The following is a 20,269-nucleotide window of genomic DNA, read 5'->3' as shown; positions in this document are numbered from 1 at the left end:
GGGACAATTATGAGAGGTCACGATCTAAGGGTGAGGGGGGAGAAGTATAATTTGGATATGAGAGGAAGGTTTTTCACGCAGAGGGTCGTGGGGGTATGGAACGTGCTACCGAGTAGGGTGGTGGAGGCAGGCACGTTGGACTTGTTTAAGGTTTACTTAGACACATGAGCGAAGCAAGGATGGAGGGTTATAGTAGAGGGTATTAAATAGGGTCGGAGCCTCAGGACGACACCGGAAATGTAGTTTTATATGTTAACGTATTGTCTTTTTATTCCACAGGGTCGGTCCACCTTGTTGTCAAACGAGGGGCATGCACACGGTGGGTCGTGCGTGGGCTGCTCTTGGAGGTTCCGGGAGTGGCCTAGTACTTCGTGTCGTTGTGTGTGCTTGATCCTGGACCGGTAGACGGGCGCCACAACAGCTCAGTGACTAGCACTGCTAGCTGTGCAGATACATGGATTTGGGCCTGTGTCTGTGGGAGTTTGCGCATTCTCCCTGTGGTTGCGTGGGTTTCCTCCGGGTGCTCCGGTTTCCTCCCACACCCCCAAAGATGTGCTCTTAGGCTGATTGGTTTACCAAATTGACACTATTCTCCCCTGAATCTGGCTACATTAGGGGTTCCATTCACATACACACAGGGCAGGGTAGGTGTAGGAAGATGCGGCGGCGCGGGCTCATTGGGCCGAAGGGCCTGTTTCCCGTGCTGGGTTGCTCTTTGTATCTTTGTATTATATTCCTTCATCCCATCTGACCTGCCAAAATGGACCACTACACATTTATCCAGGTTGAAATCCATCTGCTACTTCTCCACCCAGCCTTGCATCCTATTTATGTCACACTGCAACCACTGACATCCCTCCAAACTATCTACAACACCACCAACCTTCGTGTCATCAGCAAATTTACCAACCCATCCTTCCACTTCCTCATCCAGATCACTTATGAAAATTATAAACAGCAAGGGTCCCAGAACAGATCCCTGGGGCACTCCACTGGTGACTGACCTCCATGCAGAAAAAGACCCATCTACAACCACTCTCTGCCTTCTGCAGGCAAGCCAGTTCTAGATCCACAAGGCAACAGCCCCTTGGATCCCATGCCGTCTCACTTTCTCACGAAGTCTTGCATGGGGGACCTTATCGAATGCCTTGCTGAAGTCCAAATAAATCACATCTACAGTTCTTCCTTCGACAATGTATTTAGTCACATTTTCAAAGAACTTATCCAGGCTCATAAGGCATGATCTGCCTTTGACAAAGCTGTGCTGACCATAAAGTTCTAAAGATACTCAACTTTCTAAGAGAAAGAAATTCTCATCTCTGTCTTAAGTGGGCGATCCCTTATTTTTATACATCGACCCTTAATTCTAGATCTCCCATAAGAAGAAACATGCTCTCCACCCTGTCAAGATCCCTCAGGATCTTGTATGTTTCAATCAAGTCATCTCTCACGCTTCTAAATTCCAGCAGATACAAACCTATCCTGTCCAACCTTTTCTTATAAGACAACCCACTCATTCCAAGTATTGGGTTAGTAAACCTTCTCTGAATTGCTTCCAATGCAATTACATTCTTCCTTAAATAAGGAGGGCGGTACTGTACATAGTACTCCGAATGTGGTCTCACTAATGCCCTGTACAACTGAAACATAACCTCCCTACTTTTGCATTCAATTCACCTTCAGCTTTTTGGAGTTAAAGAACTTAAAATAAATAATATTAGTTATGCAAAAGTACTAGAGAAATTAATGGGACTGAAAACCAGCAACTCACCAAGACCTGACGGTCTACATCCTAGAATTTTGGAAGAAATGGTTGCAGAAGCAGTGCATGTACTAATTGTGATCTTCCAGATTTCCCTACTTTCTGGAACAGTCCCAGTGGGCTGGAAGATTAGCAAATGTAATACTGCTATTTTAGCAAGGAGGGAAAGAGAAAAGTATAAGTACTGGAATCCATTACTAAGGAAGTACTCATTTAGAAAACTATGATGTGATTCGAAAGAGTTAACTTTGCTTTATGAAAAAGGAATGATGTATGACAAATCTGTTTGAGTTTCTTAGTGACATGTAGCTAGGTATGCCCAGCATGGTCAATGTTACAGCTGCAAATACTCAGTTGCTACTGGATTGACTGCTTCTTGTCACACAGTCACATACTGAGGGAGGTGCCAAAGGGCAGGCTCATCACTCAGGGACGGGGCTGCCAGGCATCTGATTGACCAGCCAACTTTTGGCCTATGACTTGGAAAGTGCTTGGGATTTGAAGGGTCAAATCCAATGGTTAGCTCCAGAAGGCGTACTCAATTAGGAAAATCCCATTGAGGAAATTCAGAGAAGGAAACATTGGGGAAAATGGTTAAAGAGCTGGGGTAAACAGATGGATTTATTACAAAGGACCTTTCCTGATTTAAAGAATGAACAGATTGTTGGGATTAGGGCTTACATGAGGAGTGTTGACAGGACAAGGAAGATACACCCAGTCCTGTGTTCTTGAGCATAATCTCCCTCCCAAACTGACAAGTTCTAGACCCCTCACAGAGTCAAGCACCATTGCCTCTAGTTTCCCAAGCTCCAAGTCACATGTACTGTCCTGATATGGAATTGCATCATCTGTTCCTTCACCATTGTTGTTTAAAATCCAGGAACTCCCTCCCTAATGGCACTATGGGAGCACCTTCACCACATAGAGTAATAAATGGGAATCATCAATGCTGATGTAAAAACCAGAGTGCCTGATTAAACTACTAAACCACAAATACCCAACATAGGCTAACGACTAGCACAAGGAGATTCCCATCTCCCTGATACTGAAACAAACCCAAATCCAGCTAAATAAAGTGTTCAATCTGTGCTGGGTGCTAAATGTACTTAATCACAACAATGAAAGTCTAGTCTTGAGGCCATATGAACAGAAAAAACAAACCTAAATCATAATAACACAAGTAGGGTCCACCAGCCAACTGTTCAATGTGTGTTGGAAAGATAAATGCCATTTTCAGTTTCTTTCTCATCACTTAAAGATGATTCCTAGAAATGTGAGATTATTCACTTTTTGAGAAGAGTAGAAAACCAAGATCTTTTAGAAAAATTTTGGACACCCGAGCATTTTAATAGTTTCTCACCATTTAGAGGGAAATGAGTCTGCTTGTTGACAAAACACAAAGTTAACGTAGGTAAGCAAGAAATCAGGAAGGCAAATGGTATGTAGCCCTTCGTTGTGTAGGTTCTAGAGCACTAGAAGAAGGAAATTTTGCTGCAGATGTACAGGACTTTGTCGAGACCCACACCCATCACTGGATCTTCCATTCCTGCAAAGGGGCAGGATTTACTAGTGTCCTGTCATGGGATCAGAAAATCCTGGTTGGAGAGTATTATGTATAGCATTGGTTTCCTTGTCTGAGGCAAGGTATACCTTGCTTGGAGGGGGTGTGATGAGTGTTCAGTAGATTGATTCCTGAGATGAGAGGGTTGTTTTATGAGAAGAGGTTGGGTAAAATGGGCCGATATTGGAGTTTAAAAGAGTGACAGATGATCTTATTGAAACCTATAAGACTTTAAGAGGGTTGACAGAGTGGATTTTGAGGTGCTCTTTTCCCAGGTTGGAGAGTCTAAAACTACAGGTTCCAGTCTCAGGGTAAGAGGTTGGCTATTATCGAAATAGGTGAAGAGTAATATCTTCATTCAAGGGAGCTATGAATATCTGGAGTTATCTACCTTGGTAGGCTGTGGACGCTGAGTCAATAAGTGTATTCAAGGCTGTGAATGACAAGAGTTTTGGACTTATCCAAATTCCTTGACTCTTGTGATCAGGTTGGAAAATAGATTAAACATGATATTGAATAATAGAGCGTGCTTGACAGGCTGCATATCCTACTCCTGCTCCTATTTCTTATGTTCTTATGAACTCAATGTAATCTGCCAGATTGGACTCAGTTGTGTTGTTGAACAGCTTTCTTACTGCTTGAGCACACACAGCAAGAGTGACCATTTAAGGTGAGGCTACTTATGAGCTTAAACCAGATTTGTTTATTTTTTCTTTTCTGCTTGCAAACAGATTCGAATGCTGTTCCTTTTATATTGGTGGCTTTCCAATCCAAACTGACCTGCTGAATGGCAATGCATTCCATTCACACAACGTTGGCTCTGAAGGAAGTTGCTGTTTCATGTGTGCCAACCAGCAGCTTGGAAATAGCTCTGGAAACAGATGGTTCTCAGGTTGATTTTTGAACGCCATGGGGAAGTTGCCTTTTTCTAGGTTTCTCTACACCTAACTTGTTTATCTACAGCTCCTGTCGTGCGCTAGAAAATCCACCCAGTGGAGTGCAGTCAACTCAAATATCAATCAAGATCTTCACTCAATCTTGTGATCCTGCCCTCGGGCCCGGCGGTGCCTAACTGCTCATCTTCCTTCAATCTGTGTGTTTTAAGAGCTTGGCAAAGAATGATTAAGTGGATTTGTATATTTGAGAGCAATTTAGTTTTCTTTGATAATGCAATGCAATAATAAATACGTTGGACACACTTCTGGCAAGCTGGCATACTGATAAATCAGGCAGTTTGTTTGCTTCTTTTCCATTGAAAGGGTTCATGAATAAAATAACCTGATAGGATTCAGTGATAAGAGCAAAGCGATTCCATTGCTCAGCTTCCTGGCTTTATTTTTGCTTTCTTGTCTGCTGTCTGAAAAATAAAATCACTGATTAGGATAACCCTTAGAGAAATGCAGGGGAAGAGCACATCTAAAAAGATTGTTCAACAGTATAAATTAAATGATATTGAATTATGCTACAAAAGAATGCAGTGTAAATTGTTCCCAAGTGTACTGAACTGTGCAGTGGTGTGACTTTCATTTTTGCCTCTGGGAGGCATCTTTAATCTCTCCAAACCACCCCCCAGCCCCAGCCATTACTATCTCTCTCTCTTTCTCTCTTTCCCATCAAGGGACTTGCTTGTGCCTTTCTTTACTAGTTCAGGAAGCTTTCTGTACAGAATTGATGGAAGACAATACAATGGCCGCTATAAGTTGTGCTTCTTTAACTATCTGCAGTGAGAACAGTAGAAAACTTACTCCCCCAAGAATGGTCTTCTCTTTAAAGTGCTGAAATCAAGGATTAGCACTCTTGCTCATACTCACTTGAGTTCTGAAAACTGAGGAGTTCTTTATACCCCTCATTCTTTCCTTTGCCCTTGCAATCTTAAAGTTCTTAAATCTATGGCTTGGCAGCACTATCCCCTTCCCTACTGTGCTATTCACTGCCTTCCTATGTTGTCTGTGCTATTATTGTACCTTCATTCAAGATCTCACATTTAATGAAATATATATTAAAGGAATGTACATGTGGCATAGCAACTGGATACAGTGACTTAAGTTGATTATAAAACCTTTCCTTACAGTGTTTCCTAAGTCCCGCAAGCCCAAAAAAAGCCAGGCTGAAAAAGCTAAGCAGCAGAATTGCTCACTTGTAGAGCAAATGCACTCAGGATCTTTTCTTTCCCATGTGGTATAGATAGATATACGTGCCCACCTGACACTTTTCGCTGTGCCAGGAACAGATGTGTCCCAATATCGTGGCAGTGCGATGGTGAGAAGGACTGTGCAAATGGAACCGACGAGTTGAATTGTGCAGCCGGTGAGTGTGTGAAATACCGCCTTGTGAATTTTGGTTGAGGCTCTAGCCTGAAACCCTTATCTCTGGTTTCCTCCAATGTTCAGTCAAGAAATTAATGACTATACGAGGAGCGCTGGGCCATACAGACCAGAAGATTCCATCTTGAGTAATGCAACCAAAGAGGGGAGCATTGCAGTTCAGCTGGCTGGTGTGTTAAGGAGGATGTTCCTGCTCCCAGTGATGCCAGCTGGAGGGTGAGCATGTGTTGATGTCTGTCTGGTGCAGACAGGATGAGTTTTTTGGCAGGGAAGTCCTTTGGTGAACAAAGTACAGGATGGCAGCTGGCACATGTATAAATATTGACCTAGCAAGATTCAGTGCTTTTCTTGAGAACACCAAGAGAAAACACACTGCTTTTAATGAAAAGTTTTATAGATGGTATCTTGAGTCTCTGCATTTTTACAGCTAAATTTTAATGACTTGACTTTGCTCAATCTGACAGATGGTTGATTAGTTTGTTGCAGCATTGTTTCTCAGACATGTTTTTCAACCATTCATTGTAAGGAAGTGATTTGTAGAATTGAACAGTTTTGACTAATTGTCTTTCTCATGAATGTGTAATGCTATTTTACAACTCTTACATAATCTCTCCCTGTAACATTATTGCCCTCTCTCAGGCATGTCCAGAATTGGTCAGAAATCCTTAAACTGTAAGAATTGAAGTGTAATTACTCATTTGCAACTGGTGTCAGTACAACAGTAGTTTATTAGCAACTGGATTGGATCATTTTAGAAGGTGATCCCGACTGGTCGTTATCCAGGGATTCCTGCTGGAAGCTGCACGTGCAGACCCCAAGTGAAGAGATGATTAAGTTCAGCTTCAGTGATCCAAGGGTTCAATAGCTTGCCAGTGGTCCCAATCCAGGCTTCAACATGAACACAGACCTGAGGGAATACCTGAGAGCATGGGAATGCTGGGCCCTTCCTCCTGCATCAGTTATAGAATCATAGAATCCCTACAATGCAGGAGGGAGCCATTAAGCCTGCACTAACTCTCTGACAAAGCATCTTACCCACCCTATCCTCATTACCCCAAGCATTTACCTTGCTAATCCCTCTAAACTTAACATCATGGGACAGGAAGTGGCAATTCAGAAAGGCCATTCCACTGAACCTGCACAGCTTTGGAATGTGGGAGGAAACCACAGCACCCGGAGGAAACCCACAAAGACACAGGGAGAACATGCAAACGCCACACAGTCACCAAAGGCTGGAATTGAATCCACGTCCCTGGTACTGTGAGGCAGCAGTGCTAACCATTGTGCCACCATGCCACCTGTTAATGCATATAAGAGAAATTTGAAAATTAGGCAGGTGAACGGTTGGGAAGGGACATAATTCTGGACAGAAGTGGCTATGTCTAGCGTGCAAAATGTATTTACTCTCTTTTCCATCTCTCTCCTGCTCTCTTCCCCACCCCACGCCCACCAGATCAAAAGACATGCCCAACCAATGAATTCCAGTGTGGTAATGATAAATGCATTGCCATGATGTTTGTGTGCGATGGTGATGACGACTGTGGGGATGGATCCGAGGAGCAGAACTGCGTTCCGCCCACCTGTGGACCCCATGAGTTCCAGTGTAACAACTCAGCCTGCATCCCCAAGCTGTGGGCCTGTGACAATGATCCAGATTGCACTGATGGATCGGACGAGAGTGTGAAGAATTGTGGCCACAAGGCACTGCCAGCAAGTGCCTGCTTAGCAACGGAGTTTCAGTGCAACAATGGCGATTGCATCCACCTGAACTGGAAATGTGATGGAGGCATCGACTGCAAAGACAAATCGGATGAAATTGGCTGCCGTAAGTTTTTGCTTTGAGCTCATGCAGGCATATTTTGCTGAACTTAAAGTATCTGATAGCTTTTTATGTAAGTGAAGTGGATGGATGTTATTTCATCTTTCTGTTGAAGGAGTTTTTCAGTGGTAGTGACCGGAAAAGCAATCCCAGAAAGGAATTGAGGCTTTCAGGAAGGAAACATTTGATAAGAGAAATGAAACGGAAAACAATGATTTGCATTTATGTAGCAAGTTGAGGGGGAAGTGGTAGCATAATAGTACTGTCACTGGCCCAGTAAGTACAGTAAGAAGTCTCTTAAGACCAGGTTAAAGTCCAACTAGTTTACTTGATAGTAAACCCACTAGCTTTCAGGGTTTGCCCCTTCGTCAGGTGAGTGGAGAGTCCCCTCCACTCTCCACTCGCCTGACAAAGGGGCAAACCCTGAAAGCTAGTGGGTTTACTCTAGTACTCTAGGAGAGGAACTTCATTGTCCATCACTAAAAGTGGTTCTGTACCACCACTACTGACCAAACTGGCTGAATCCTAAAATACATAGCTGCTAGACTCCATCTGTATTAGATGGTGAGTGATTCTACAAGGGGGAAGGGGTGGGCAAACCTACTTGACCTCATCCTCGCCAACCTCCTGTTGCAGATGCACATGTCTACAACAGTATTCTCTGAAATAACCACTGTTACTAGTCCTTGTGGAGATGAAGTCCTGCCTTCATATTGTACTGTGGGGCACTACCACTGTGCTAAATGAGTGTGTACTCAATCTGTAACCTCAAGGTTGATATACCCTATCCCCCACCCCCACTCTTCCATGACCACAAATCTAGAGGATTAACCCTGCTGAATGAAGAATGCAGGAGGTTATGCCAGGACACCAGGCATACTTAAAATGAGGTGTCAACTGAGTGAAGCTACAACTCATGTGCCAAGCAGTATATGATAAACAGAATTAAGTGCTTCAACAGCCAATGGATTAGGCCTAAGTTCTACAGGCCTGCCACACCCAATCTTGAAAGATGGTGGGCGATTTAAACAACATGCTGGTGGAGGAAGCTGTACAAGTATTCCTGTCATCACTGATGGGGCGGTGGGGAGCCTCGAATACTAGTGCAAAAGACAAGGCTGAAGTTTTTGCAACAATTTTCAGCCAGATGTGTGAAGTGGATGGTCTATCTCCAGAGATCCCCATGTCACAGATGGCCGTCTTCAGCCAATTTGATTTGCTCCACGTGATATCAAGAAATGGCTGAAGATACTGGATACTGCAAAGATTATGGGGCCTGACAATATTCCTGCAATAGTACTGAAGACTTGTGCTCCAGAACTAACCACGCCCCATCCAAGCTATTCCAGTATAGTAGCAACATTGACATCTACCTGGCAAAGTGAAAAATGTATGTCTTATCCAAAAAAATACAGGACAAATGCAATCCTGCCAATCTCATCGATCCCATCAATCTGTGCTGGACCATCAGGTAAGTGACGGAAGATGTCAGCGACAGTGCTATCAAGCAGCACTTACTTAGTAATAACCCGCTCACTGACACTGAGTTTGTGTTCCACCTGGATCACTCCGTTCCTGATCTCTTTACTGTCTTATTCCAAACATGGACAAATGATCTGAACTTCAGAGGTGAGAAGAGAGTGACTGCCCTTAACCTCAAGGCAGCATTTTACCATGTGTGGCAACAAGGAGCCCTAGCAAAGCAAGTGAATGGGGATTTGGGAAAGCTCTTGCCTGGCTGGAGTCATATCCAGCACAAGGAAGATGGTTGTGGTTGTTGGAGGTCAATCAACTTAGCCTGGCTCAGTATGTATTTGCTGTTTTTAAAAAAAAGGCTGTCAAAACCACTACTCTTCAATTTTTTGCCTTGCTCTCTTTCCAACCCAGCATAAGATTCATCTATGTTGTCAGCCAAATTGTTTTCTTGTACAAAGCCAGCATTTACTCCCTTTTATCCATGCAAAAGGAGCATAACATGGCTGCCCATAGACATCTCACTGCTAATCTTGTGAAAATACAGTGATATTAGTAGCAATTGCATGGTCACCCAGACATCACTTTCTTGCTATTCCAATGGCTCTCCTATTTGTCCTCATCACCTCTACACTGTGACTACACGGTTCTACCTCCACAAACTCAACAACTGTGTCCCTTGGGGGAGGGGAAATTGTATTTCTGGGAGTAGACTGCTCATCTCCTTAAACCTGTTTTGTCATTCAGTGAGATCATGGCTGGCCTGAAATTGTGATAGGTATTTGCAAGCTGTGGTGAGAGATATGCACAGTAGTCATCTGTAATGGCTGGCTGATCGTACAGGCCTGCAGCAGAAAGAGATACACAAATTTGAGCTCTTAATCTGTGTGATATTAATTGAATAGCTGCTTGCTGGCTGGTACAGACACAATGGTCTGAATTACCTCCTTCTGTGCCGTAAAGTTCTGTGATTTTCATGAGTCACTGGCCCCAACTTCTTTGACAGCCTTGCAGACAAATATCCAACCTAGCATTCTCTCAGGAAGTCACATACTTATTTCTGATCCCTGGTCCTGTACCTTGGTATTATACATTGATTTTTTTTCTGCTCGTAATCAATCTTAAATATCAAAAATCTGATTATTTTCTTCTGCGTAATAATAAGTTGTGACATTTAAAAACAAATGTGCATTTCTATTTTCTTCTCAAAGCAATGACAACTTGCCAGCCTGATCAGTTCCAGTGTGGTGATGGGAGTTGCATCCATGGATCCAAACAGTGTAACCAAATCTTTGACTGCCCAGACCACAATGATGAGCGAGACTGCGTGAATGGTTTGTGGTGATCATTTTGAGACGTGAGTCAGACATTAAGTTGTCAGTGCCCATTGAGAAGAAGGGTTGATCTAACATTACTGTTTTTGATGCTTAATAGTGACTCCTTGCAAAGGACTGCACAAGTTCCTGTGCAGGAGTGGAGAATGTATCAATGCGAATAAAGTGTGTGACTCTCACAGGGACTGCAAGGACTGGTCTGATGAACCACTCAAAGAATGTGGTAAGGTGGATCTAGCGTGACAAGTGCTTTTTATGATTATTGTGTATGCTAAATATCCTGTTTGATATAATTTGTGTAAAAAGAAACAACAATGAGATTGAGGAAAATTTCAGATGGATAGATTAGGTTGTGTTAATGCCCTAGAAATGAGTGTTCCTCAATAGGTGATGCTGTTTTTGTTCCCCTCTTTGTCCTTTATTGTGAATTTTGATTAAGGGATGTCAGTGTTGGGAAACAGAACACTATTGAGCACCCACTGTCAGTATTTTAAAAAGATGACTTGCACTTATTGTTGTGCATTCTTGCTGTTCCTAGTTGGAACAAGGACATTTTAAGGGACTGTTAATGCGATGTCATGATGATGTCATTGGCTGTTTGGGTGGGCAAATGGGCAGTCTATCCTAACAACTTATACACAAGAACATAAGAAATGGAAGCAGGAGTAGACCACTCGGCCCTTCAAGCCTGCCCCACCATTCAACATGGCCATGGCTGATCTATGCTGGCCTCAACTACTTTTCTGTGCCACTTCCCCATAACCCCCTATTCCTCAATCTATCAAATATTTATCCACCTACACTTCAAATACTTCTCATGATCCAATCTCCACCACCATTTGGGGCAGAGAAATCCAGAAATTCACCAATTTCTGAGAAGAAATTTCTATGCACATCCATTTTAAATAACTGGCCCTTTATCTTGTAGCCATGTCCCCTTGTTCAAATCTCCACTGGTAAAAACATCTCACCATCTACCCTGTCAAGTCCCCTCAGGATCTTATATGTTTGAATAAGGTCACTCCTCACTCTTCCAAACACCAAGGAATACAGACATGCACTTTTTAGTCTCTCTTGATGGAACAACCCTTTAATCCCAGGAAATAGCCTGGTGAATCTCCTTTGAACTGCTTCCAATGTTATTATATCCTTTTTTTGGTATGCAGTATTCCAGATGAGGCCTCGCCTACACTGCAACAAAACATCCCTATTTGTAAACTCTAACTCCTTTGCAATAAAGGCCAAAATGCCATTTGCCTTTTTGACTCCTTGTTGGATCTGCCTGCTAGCTTTTTGTGATTCATGCACTAGAACCTAGATTCCTCTGTACTTGCCTGCAGTCTCTCTCCATTTAGTTAACATTCTGCCTTTTGATTCCTCCTACCAAGATGTATGACCTCCCATCTTGATGATGTCATTAGTCATTTGCGCAGACAATCGGGCAGTCTATCCTAATAGCATGTAATCATCTTTCCAACGAAGAACTTGTGGTCTGCAAGTCTACCCTTTAAAAATGCCATACATATAGAGCTTTTAACAACACCATGACATCCCAAAGCGCTTTACAACCAGTGAAATACTTTAGAAGTCTAGTCATTATTGTAATATAGCAATAGTGGCAGCTAATTTGCACATAGCGAAGTTCCTACAAATAGCAGTTTGATAATGATAAGAGAACTGTGGTATGAGTGATAAATATTAGCCAGAACACTGGGGAGGACTCAACTGCTGTTCTTCAAAGTAGTGCCAGTGGGTTTATGCCCACCTGAGAGAGCAAATGGGACCTTGCTTTAACATTTCATCCAGTAGATGACACTTCTGATAATACCTCATGCTCTCAGTACTGCACTGAGGTGACAGTCTAGATCTTGTACTCTAGTCCCGGAAAGGAACTTGAATTACATCCTTTTGATTCGAAGGTGAGAGGGCCAAGGCTGGCACGGCATTGTGCAATACGAGGTCCAGTGGAAGGCAAGCTATGTAGAATAAAGTTGCTGCTGCACTATTCCAATGGCATGTGCCAAGCCTTAATCGCCAAGAACATCCCCTGCAGTAGTCCATATCAGCTTTTAATACCTTTCTTAGTCAGCAAACCAATTAGATATAATTGTTTTTGTGGGCCCATTGCCACTCTGAACTGTACCAAAACTGCCTGATTACATTTTACTTCGGGCCCTTGCAATACCAGACACTGTCCTCCCATCAGCCAAGCTGGTGGTTTCTGGTCTCTGTCTACACTGTTCATATTGTGAATGGTTACTGGACAATGCACTGGATTTCTGCTGTTGGTGGAACTGTATTCCATAAGGAACCTCCAGGACAGGTACTAGGGTCTTTGTTCAATACATACGTCTGAGAATATAGCATTCAATCAAACTACTACCAGAAAATATTTAGCATTTTTTTGATACCTAAAACTATTTAAGGGAGCTTAACTGTAACTATCTAATAATCCCTTTGGGTTTGGTAGTTGTGGTTTGAAAACTTGTGCTGTTCATCCTTTTAAAATCCAATGTTTATCTCCTGTTGGCCACATTCTAATGTGACTGGAGTGTACGTGGACTTATTCAGACTGCAGCATAATATAGTTTTTGAGAACATTAGACTTCTGTAATGAATGTTTTGTTATTTGATGAGAGCAATGGTGTCATTGATCTGACAGAAATGTATTTCTTTTGTTTCTTGTTGCGGTGTCTATTCCAGGTTTAAATGAGTGCTTATACAACAATGGCGGTTGCTCCCATACATGTAGAGACTTGAAGGTTGGATATGAATGTGAATGCCCAGCTGGGTACAAACTGCTGGACACAAAGACATGTGGAGGTAATTAAAATGCGAGGCAGCTCTTTGCATCAGTCATTCTTTTTAACAAGAGGCTGACTGTCTGGTTTCAGTAATCAATACTGTTGCACAAGCGACAGAGATTTCAGTGAATTTATTGACTCGTCCAAATGCTTCTTTCAGATATAAATGAATGTGAGGATCTAGACCGATGCAGCCAGATTTGCACCAATATTAAAGGAGGCTACAAGTGCAGTTGCTTTCAAGGTTATGAGATGGATCCAATGACTGAAACTTGCAAAGCAGTAGGTAAGTCAATGGCTGAAATGTTCTGTCCTCATTTGTGGGTGGGATTTTCCGATGCTGTTGAAAGTGAATGGAGTTTTGGCTGGAACACCAAATTTTCTGTCCTTACTTGCAACAAATTCCATCATGGACAAAACCAGAGAAGCCTCCCCAGAATGTTTTATGTCTGCTGCTTAACGGGTGACTGCTATGTGGTACAATTGCACTATTAATAACAATGTATGCTACTTCGTGGCCAATTGTTGGTCAGCAGTTTGAATACTAGTACAGTTCCTGAACTTGAGGTTAATAGAAATGCACTTTCCAAAAGTGATTCCTGAATAGTAAGAACATGAATCTTTTGCTATTTGATTTTTTTTAACCTCCCTGGCCCTAAAGTCATTAAGGCCAAAAATAGCTTCCCACCCATTGTCCTGGATGAAATCAGCTAAATCAGCAGAGACCAGAAATGGAACCAGGAAATGCAGCTCAATCCTGCACCAGTTGGTGGCATTTACTTCCCAAGAATCAGAACCGCAATGAGAGTAGACAAAAATTGGAAGCACTTTGATGATCATACATTGTCTTGTATCATAATGAGTCCACTCTCAGTTCCAGAATTGTACAGTGTGAAATCACAGTCTTCCTTTTCCTCTTCACTGATTTTATATGTAGTATGTCTGCTGGAAATGAAAACTGATAACTTGCCTTTGACCATTTAATTATCGTTCTACTCTAGGAACAATGCCCTCTTAATCTTCTTCTAAAAATGGTTTTTAAACGACTCTGCAGCCTTGAGTCTCCCCAGTCACCCCAGTTTTCCATAGTAATTTGCATTTTTAACTTTAACTTGCAAAAACATTCACTTGTGAAATGAAAAAAGGTACCAAGCTACTTCAAGGAAATTGACTCAAGATGTGGTCAAAGAGGTAGCTGTGCTGAGGTTTTTAAAGGAGGTGAAGAATAGAAAAGGAATTTGATGTGTTCAACAAAGTTAGCTAATAGTTCTAGTATGGAGAGGATTATTGCAGAGGAAACCAGACAGGGAGTTATAGGGTGAATCCTGGAATTTAGAAATGGAGAAGTCTGCCAGTAGGGACAGTTTTGTCAAGGGATTTGTATCTGGAATCATGGGTTTTGAGTTCGTGCACGGGGAATGAGCACTGAGAGAATAGCAAGGCCAAGCAAGATGGATATAGTGCAAGATGAAATATGGGTAGTGGCATTTAGGTTAAGCATGGAGTTTATATGAAACACAGCACTAGGGACCAAAGAAAACAGACATCCTTATGGCCTCCTCAGTTGCTAATTTGTGCAAAGGGCATTTTAGTGTCACATGTCAACACAGGCTAGGAACTGGATTGGACTTTCTTTTACTCAGCTATTTTCAGTAAGTAAAATAAACATTCATGCCATTAATAATCTGCTTTCTACATGTCAATCTGTCCTCCTAACCATTCAAAATCCTGATGGTGGGCTCATTTGTATAAAAGAACAGGCATCCATGCCCTTTCCAACTTTTCCAGTGGCTTCTCAGACATTTTAGCTAGTTCAGTTTCTTCTTCTGATTTGCCGAAAACAAATGATGGAAGCCATTCTGAATCCTGCCCCATCCCTCAATCAGACTCTCCGGGTTGGTTGAGTATTACAGCTCTCTCCTAAGTCTACTAACTTTGGGCCCAACATATTTTTCTGTTTAGTAATATATTTGCAACTCCTATACTGGCACATGGCAGAGAGCAGTACAACACAAGAAAAGATCTAAAATAAATACAAGCTCCAAATCCCAACTCACCACACCAATGCTCCTACATGGCAGGTCTCTTTGTTGATCTTGGGTGGGTTCTGTTTATTATTTTAATCAGTTCTATGGTTAATTCATTAGAACAACTTCCTTGTTTTCTTGACAGGTAAAGGTCCCTCAGTGCTCTTCACCAATGGCCATGATATCAGGATGATTAATTTGATGAAGAAAGAGTATACACGTCTGGTGTCTACATTAAAGAATGTGGTGGCCCTAGATGTAGATGATGAAGCTAATAAGATATATTGGATTGACCTGTACTACAAAAAAATCTACAGGTAAGTGACCCTCTACACAATGTTCATTAGAACATTGAGATATATATATATTCTGAAATATTTTAGGATAGCCACTTGGTAAATCAGAACTTGAATATTGCTGAAAAGAGAGACATATTGCTGTAGCTTTTCATCTTTCACTCATCAGGACAAGTATAGGAATGTCAAATTTCATATGATTGCAACAATTGATGCCACAGAACGAAAAGGGATTTGATTGGTTGGCAAGCTGACTCTGCTTGGCTAAGACATTGTATGAAGAAAGCAATAGGGAACTCTAGGGCAATTGAAAAAAGGCACAAGGCATGAACACATTCACTTTCTGCAATGAAAGGTTCCCCTTGCATGCACTTTGACACTGGCTAGTATAAATGAGCCACACCACAAGTGCAGAGACTGTTCTTTACAGATGGGAAGTGTGTTGGTGTCTTGTGCCTTTTTTGAATTGCCTTTGAACCTGGGGAGCGCATTACTTTCTCTGTGGAAGTACCTCCGCCTACCTTGCTGACCAGTCTCTCCTGTACTATAAATAGTGACCATTTGAATTTTGGAGTTCTTGTGTTTGTCCTGATGAGTGCAGGATGAAATTCTTCAGCAACATTTCTATCTTTTCAGCAATAGTTTAGGACAATAATGCAGTCCAAAGCCAAATGTTAACATAAACTCTGAGGTTTACTTGTTAATTTTTTGAATACCATTCCCAAATCTAGCTGGTAAATCTTTCACTTCTAAGTGTAACACAAGGGAGACTTGCCATTGGATGGACAACCCTGCTCAACCAGCCTCAAGCTTTCAGCTTCTTATTCTGTTGATACTTCAGTTGTGATTATTGCTTCGAAACTTTGTCCCTTCTGATATGTTGTATATCTGGAAAAGGCACTGCAGCCTATGTTGCATGTAAACAGCTGGCATTTGGAAAAGGAGAACAATTTGGATTTTATCCCTAGGAATGTATTCCATCTTGAGCAACTAGAACCTATTTGGATTTCTTACTAGTATGATGGTGCATTTCCAGAGGTGTTGGGCAGACTTCTGGTCAGAGAAGGTGTAAAACCTACTGTCAAACCTGGATAATAGGCACTAAAATAGGGTAAATTTGTGCTGGTCCATCTTGCAACAGGATAACATGACCTGTTGAAATTTACCCCATGTTATACATGTATGTGTGCATTTGCACATGTGTTTTGCATTTGGAACCAAGTATATCTTTTTTTTTGAAAAGAAAGCCCAAAATCACACCTTGGTCCCTAAAATTTAGATGTAGCTCAATAGTAAGTTGAGCTAAGGAATTCACAAGCATCTTAAAACTAATTGGTTTCCCAGAGAGAGCAGTAATGGGCTGAAGGTGTATCTGGTTCAACACTTTTTATTGCATTAGCAAGTTGCAGCTCCTTATGAAAATGACAGGTACCACACATGATGATTCCATTTCAACCACACTAACATGGTTGAGATTTTCAAATGCTGCCACACGTGACCAGTCTACAAGACCATCCATTTTGCCTCCGGACCACATAAATATTAAAAATGAAGGAGATCACCAAACTGCACTGATCCCAAAGCATATGATTCCCAAGTTATTCTTAACAATGCTAAGAACCTCACCATGACCATTCATTCTGTAAGTATTGTGTAACCAAATTGAACGGTGATTTCAGTAGGTATGAATCAACTACTCTATATATTGCTAAATCTGGCTGCTTTAACCCATTGGCAGTCCTGTGCATTCTTTGGGACTGTTGTAATTCTTTCCTCACCCAATGCCCACACTGTGGGGTTTCCTATCAATTACTAGATAACAGTCAAGAGCAGCAACTTCAATTTTTCCTTTCCCAGGGTACTGAGGATGTCTTTCTTAACCTTTTCTCATAACTTAAAATCCAAACATCCAGGGTATTTGAATTGCTCAGCTTGGTTGGTTATCCATTTGGAAATGGTTCACGAATGTGATGCAACTGCTATTCTTGGGTTACTTTGAATTAAATTCATAATCTTCATTGCAGTGCCCCTTTGGACAAAGCCAGTGATCCAAGCCAACATGTGCACCTGATCAAGTCTGGTCTCCACACTCCTGAGGGCCTAGCAATAGATTGGGTTCACAAAAACATATACTGGACAGACTCTGGCACCAGATCTATCTCCATGGCAACCACAGATGGATCCAAAAGAAAGACCCTCATCAATACTGAGCTCGACAAGCCTAGAGCCATCTCAGTTGATCCAATTCATGGGTAAGTATTGATCAAGCATCTTACAGTATTATCTATTTAGGTAATGTCTTGTTAACTGGTCATTCACAAACCTTTGGTCCTGTTTAATTAGGTTCATGTATTGGTCTGACTGGGGTAACCCTGCAAAGATTGAGAAAGCTGGACTGAACGGAATGGATCGTCAGGCACTAGTCACTGACAACATTGAATGGCCAAATGGAATCACTTTAGGTAGATGATCTTACAGCAATGTATTAAACTTCAGTGAAATTGATGCAGATTAGGCTGGAAAAGCAAAACAGAATAGAGGAGATTTTCCTGTCAGATTTTTTTCTTAATGTGAATGTACAAACTATAAGGAAGATGTATAGTAGAACAGGGTAAAAGTAATATACCTAAGTAATGCGTTTGGGGGAGACAGTGACAGAATGCTAATGTCACTGGGCTAGTAATCACCAGGCCCAGGGTAAGGCCTTGGTGAAATTTAAATTCAATTAATAAAATCTGGAATATAAAGCTGGTCCATGAAACTATCAGTGATTATCATAAAAACCCATCTTAATCTCAAATCTGCGTCCTTACCTGGTCTGGCCCACACGTGACTCTAGCTCCATAGTAATATGTTTGACTCTTAACTGCCCTCTGAAATGGGCCTAGTAAGCCATTCAGTTGAGGGTAATTTGGAATGGGCAACAAATACTGGCATTGCTGGCAATGGCCACATCTCATGAAAAAATAAGGAAAACAAATCCTCCACAGTCAGTACAATCAGAGGTGGAGAGACTCTTCCCACTCAGAAAGGACAGTAGGACTAGGGGGCACAGCCTCAAGATAAAGGGGGGGCAGTTTAGAATGGAGTTGAGGAGGAACTTCTTCACTCAAAGGGTGGTGAATCTCTGGAATTCTCTGCCTGTTGAAGTGGTGGAGGCTGCCTTGCTAAATATTTTTAAGATGCGGGTAGATGGGTTTTTGATAGGCAAGGGGATTAAGGGTTATGGGGAGAAGGCGGGAAAGTGGAACTGAGCCACGACAGATCAGCCATGATCTTATTGAATGGCAGGGCAGGCTCGAAGGGCTAGATGGCCTACTCCTGCTCCTATTTCTTATGTTCTTATGTACAAAGAATTAATGCACAGGTAATGACCTCCATTAGTTAAGGTGACTTTGAAATGTAGAATATAGGATAACTGGTTTTCATAAGATTAAAAGTATTTTGAAGAGCTGAAAAAAGGTCATTACGGTGAACATGCCAATCATTTATTTCACGGATCTAACCTCTAACCATGTCCCTTAATCTCTGCTATCTGCAGGAATGGGTGTAGCTCCCATTCACTTTAATGAGCCACAGAGTGCAGTTCAGAAATGCAGAAGCATGATTCCCCATCAAATGAATGTTTGGAAAAAATCCATCCGATCTCCTCTTATTCCTAATTCCCTAATTTGTTATTTGGTTCCCTGATATTTTGAATATTTTGCAATGGCCCTTAATACTTGTCTAAGTTAAGATAAATTGGCATTGGTCTGACTATCCTTGAGACATGTTAATATACTCAGTGGAAATGAAAGTCAGGAAGGGTGTATAATGGGCAATTGATTGCATTTTCCCCGTTTTACTCTAATACTAGCAGTTAACATCTCTCTCAGTATGAGTTCTGGATTTAGATCAGTTTTGATAGGACTACGTTGCATGTTTTCGTGGTGGAAAGAGTTGCGGAGCCAGCAATGACCCAGGATTGTACTGATTATAGATTTACTGAACCAGCGCTTGTACTGGGTTGACTCCAAACTGAATGAACTGTCCAGCATCGACCTGAATGGTGGGAACAGGAAAACAATACTATTCTCAGAAGAATTCCTGGTACACCCTTCTGCACTCACAGTTTTTGAGGTAAGGCTAGAATCTGGGGGTGTTGTCATTGGTGCCACACTATTTGCAAAAGTCATCATTTTTAGACTTATTCAATCCCAAAGTTTGTGTATTTGGGTGAACATTTCTTTCTGTTATCATGTTTACGAAGCCACAATGAATTAGAGTACAAACACAGATTAAGCACTTCTTATGCAAATGGTTACACAAGATTTTATTCCACTTGGAATAAGATGTAGAGCACTTTATCTTTACTTCTCATTGTTCCTTCCCTGAATGCAATCATTTTTGCCGATTCTCCTGCAAGATATTTGACTGTAGAGATCATGGTCTAGCCCTCAATGTCAATATGGATCCACTTGAACATCAATGTGAAAGAGAAATCTTGGTTTTCACACTTTCCTTCCTTGCACTCCGTCTCATCATTAACTTAAGGGCATTTTTGAGTTTTTATTATTTATACATGGGATATGGGCCTTGCTGGCTGGCCAGCTGCACTCCGTGAGGTATATGTACACCCTCAGTGCTGTTAGGGAGGGATTTACAGGATTTTGACCCAGCATAAGTGAAGAAACAATGATATATTTCTAAATAATGGTGGTGTGTGGTGTGAAAGGGAGCTCAGATGGTGGTGTTCCCAGTTATCTATTGCTCTTGGCTGGCTAGATGATAATGATCGAAGGTTTGGAAGGTGCTGTGAGGGTGTGGGTGAGTTCCAGGAGTACATCCTGTAAATAGTACACACTGCTGCCACTATGTTGGTGGTGGAGG

At 41.8% G+C, this 20,269-nt stretch overlaps 1 protein-coding gene across 2 annotated transcripts in view; it reads left to right on the top strand.

The window, feature by feature from the left end:
* The window catches only part of lrp8 (low density lipoprotein receptor-related protein 8, apolipoprotein e receptor), a 101,786-nt gene that overhangs the window by 69,396 nt on the left and 12,121 nt on the right, over positions 1–20,269 (top strand). Inside the window, exons 4-13 of one of the 2 annotated variants that reach the window (XM_080195759.1) lie at positions 5,508–5,630; positions 7,101–7,472; positions 10,151–10,273; positions 10,374–10,496; positions 12,977–13,096; positions 13,238–13,363; positions 15,250–15,421; positions 17,425–17,652; positions 17,744–17,862; positions 19,380–19,519. In XM_080195759.1, coding sequence (XP_080051885.1) covers positions 5,508–5,630; positions 7,101–7,472; positions 10,151–10,273; positions 10,374–10,496; positions 12,977–13,096; positions 13,238–13,363; positions 15,250–15,421; positions 17,425–17,652; positions 17,744–17,862; positions 19,380–19,519 — 1,646 coding nt within the window. The remainder of the gene's footprint in view (positions 1–5,507; positions 5,631–7,100; positions 7,473–10,150; positions 10,274–10,373; positions 10,497–12,976; positions 13,097–13,237; positions 13,364–15,249; positions 15,422–17,424; positions 17,653–17,743; positions 17,863–19,379; positions 19,520–20,269) is intronic. The other variant, XM_080195760.1, reaches the window with a different exon arrangement.

The sequence above is a fragment of the Carcharhinus amblyrhynchos genome, chromosome 9 (assembly GCF_965287045.1).
Source record: "Carcharhinus amblyrhynchos chromosome 9, sCarAmb.v2.hapA, whole genome shotgun sequence".
NCBI classification, from domain to species: Eukaryota; Metazoa; Chordata; class Chondrichthyes; order Carcharhiniformes; family Carcharhinidae; genus Carcharhinus; species Carcharhinus amblyrhynchos.
Note: the sequence above shows the minus strand (reverse complement) of the source record. Positions and strands in the feature narration are given on the sequence as shown.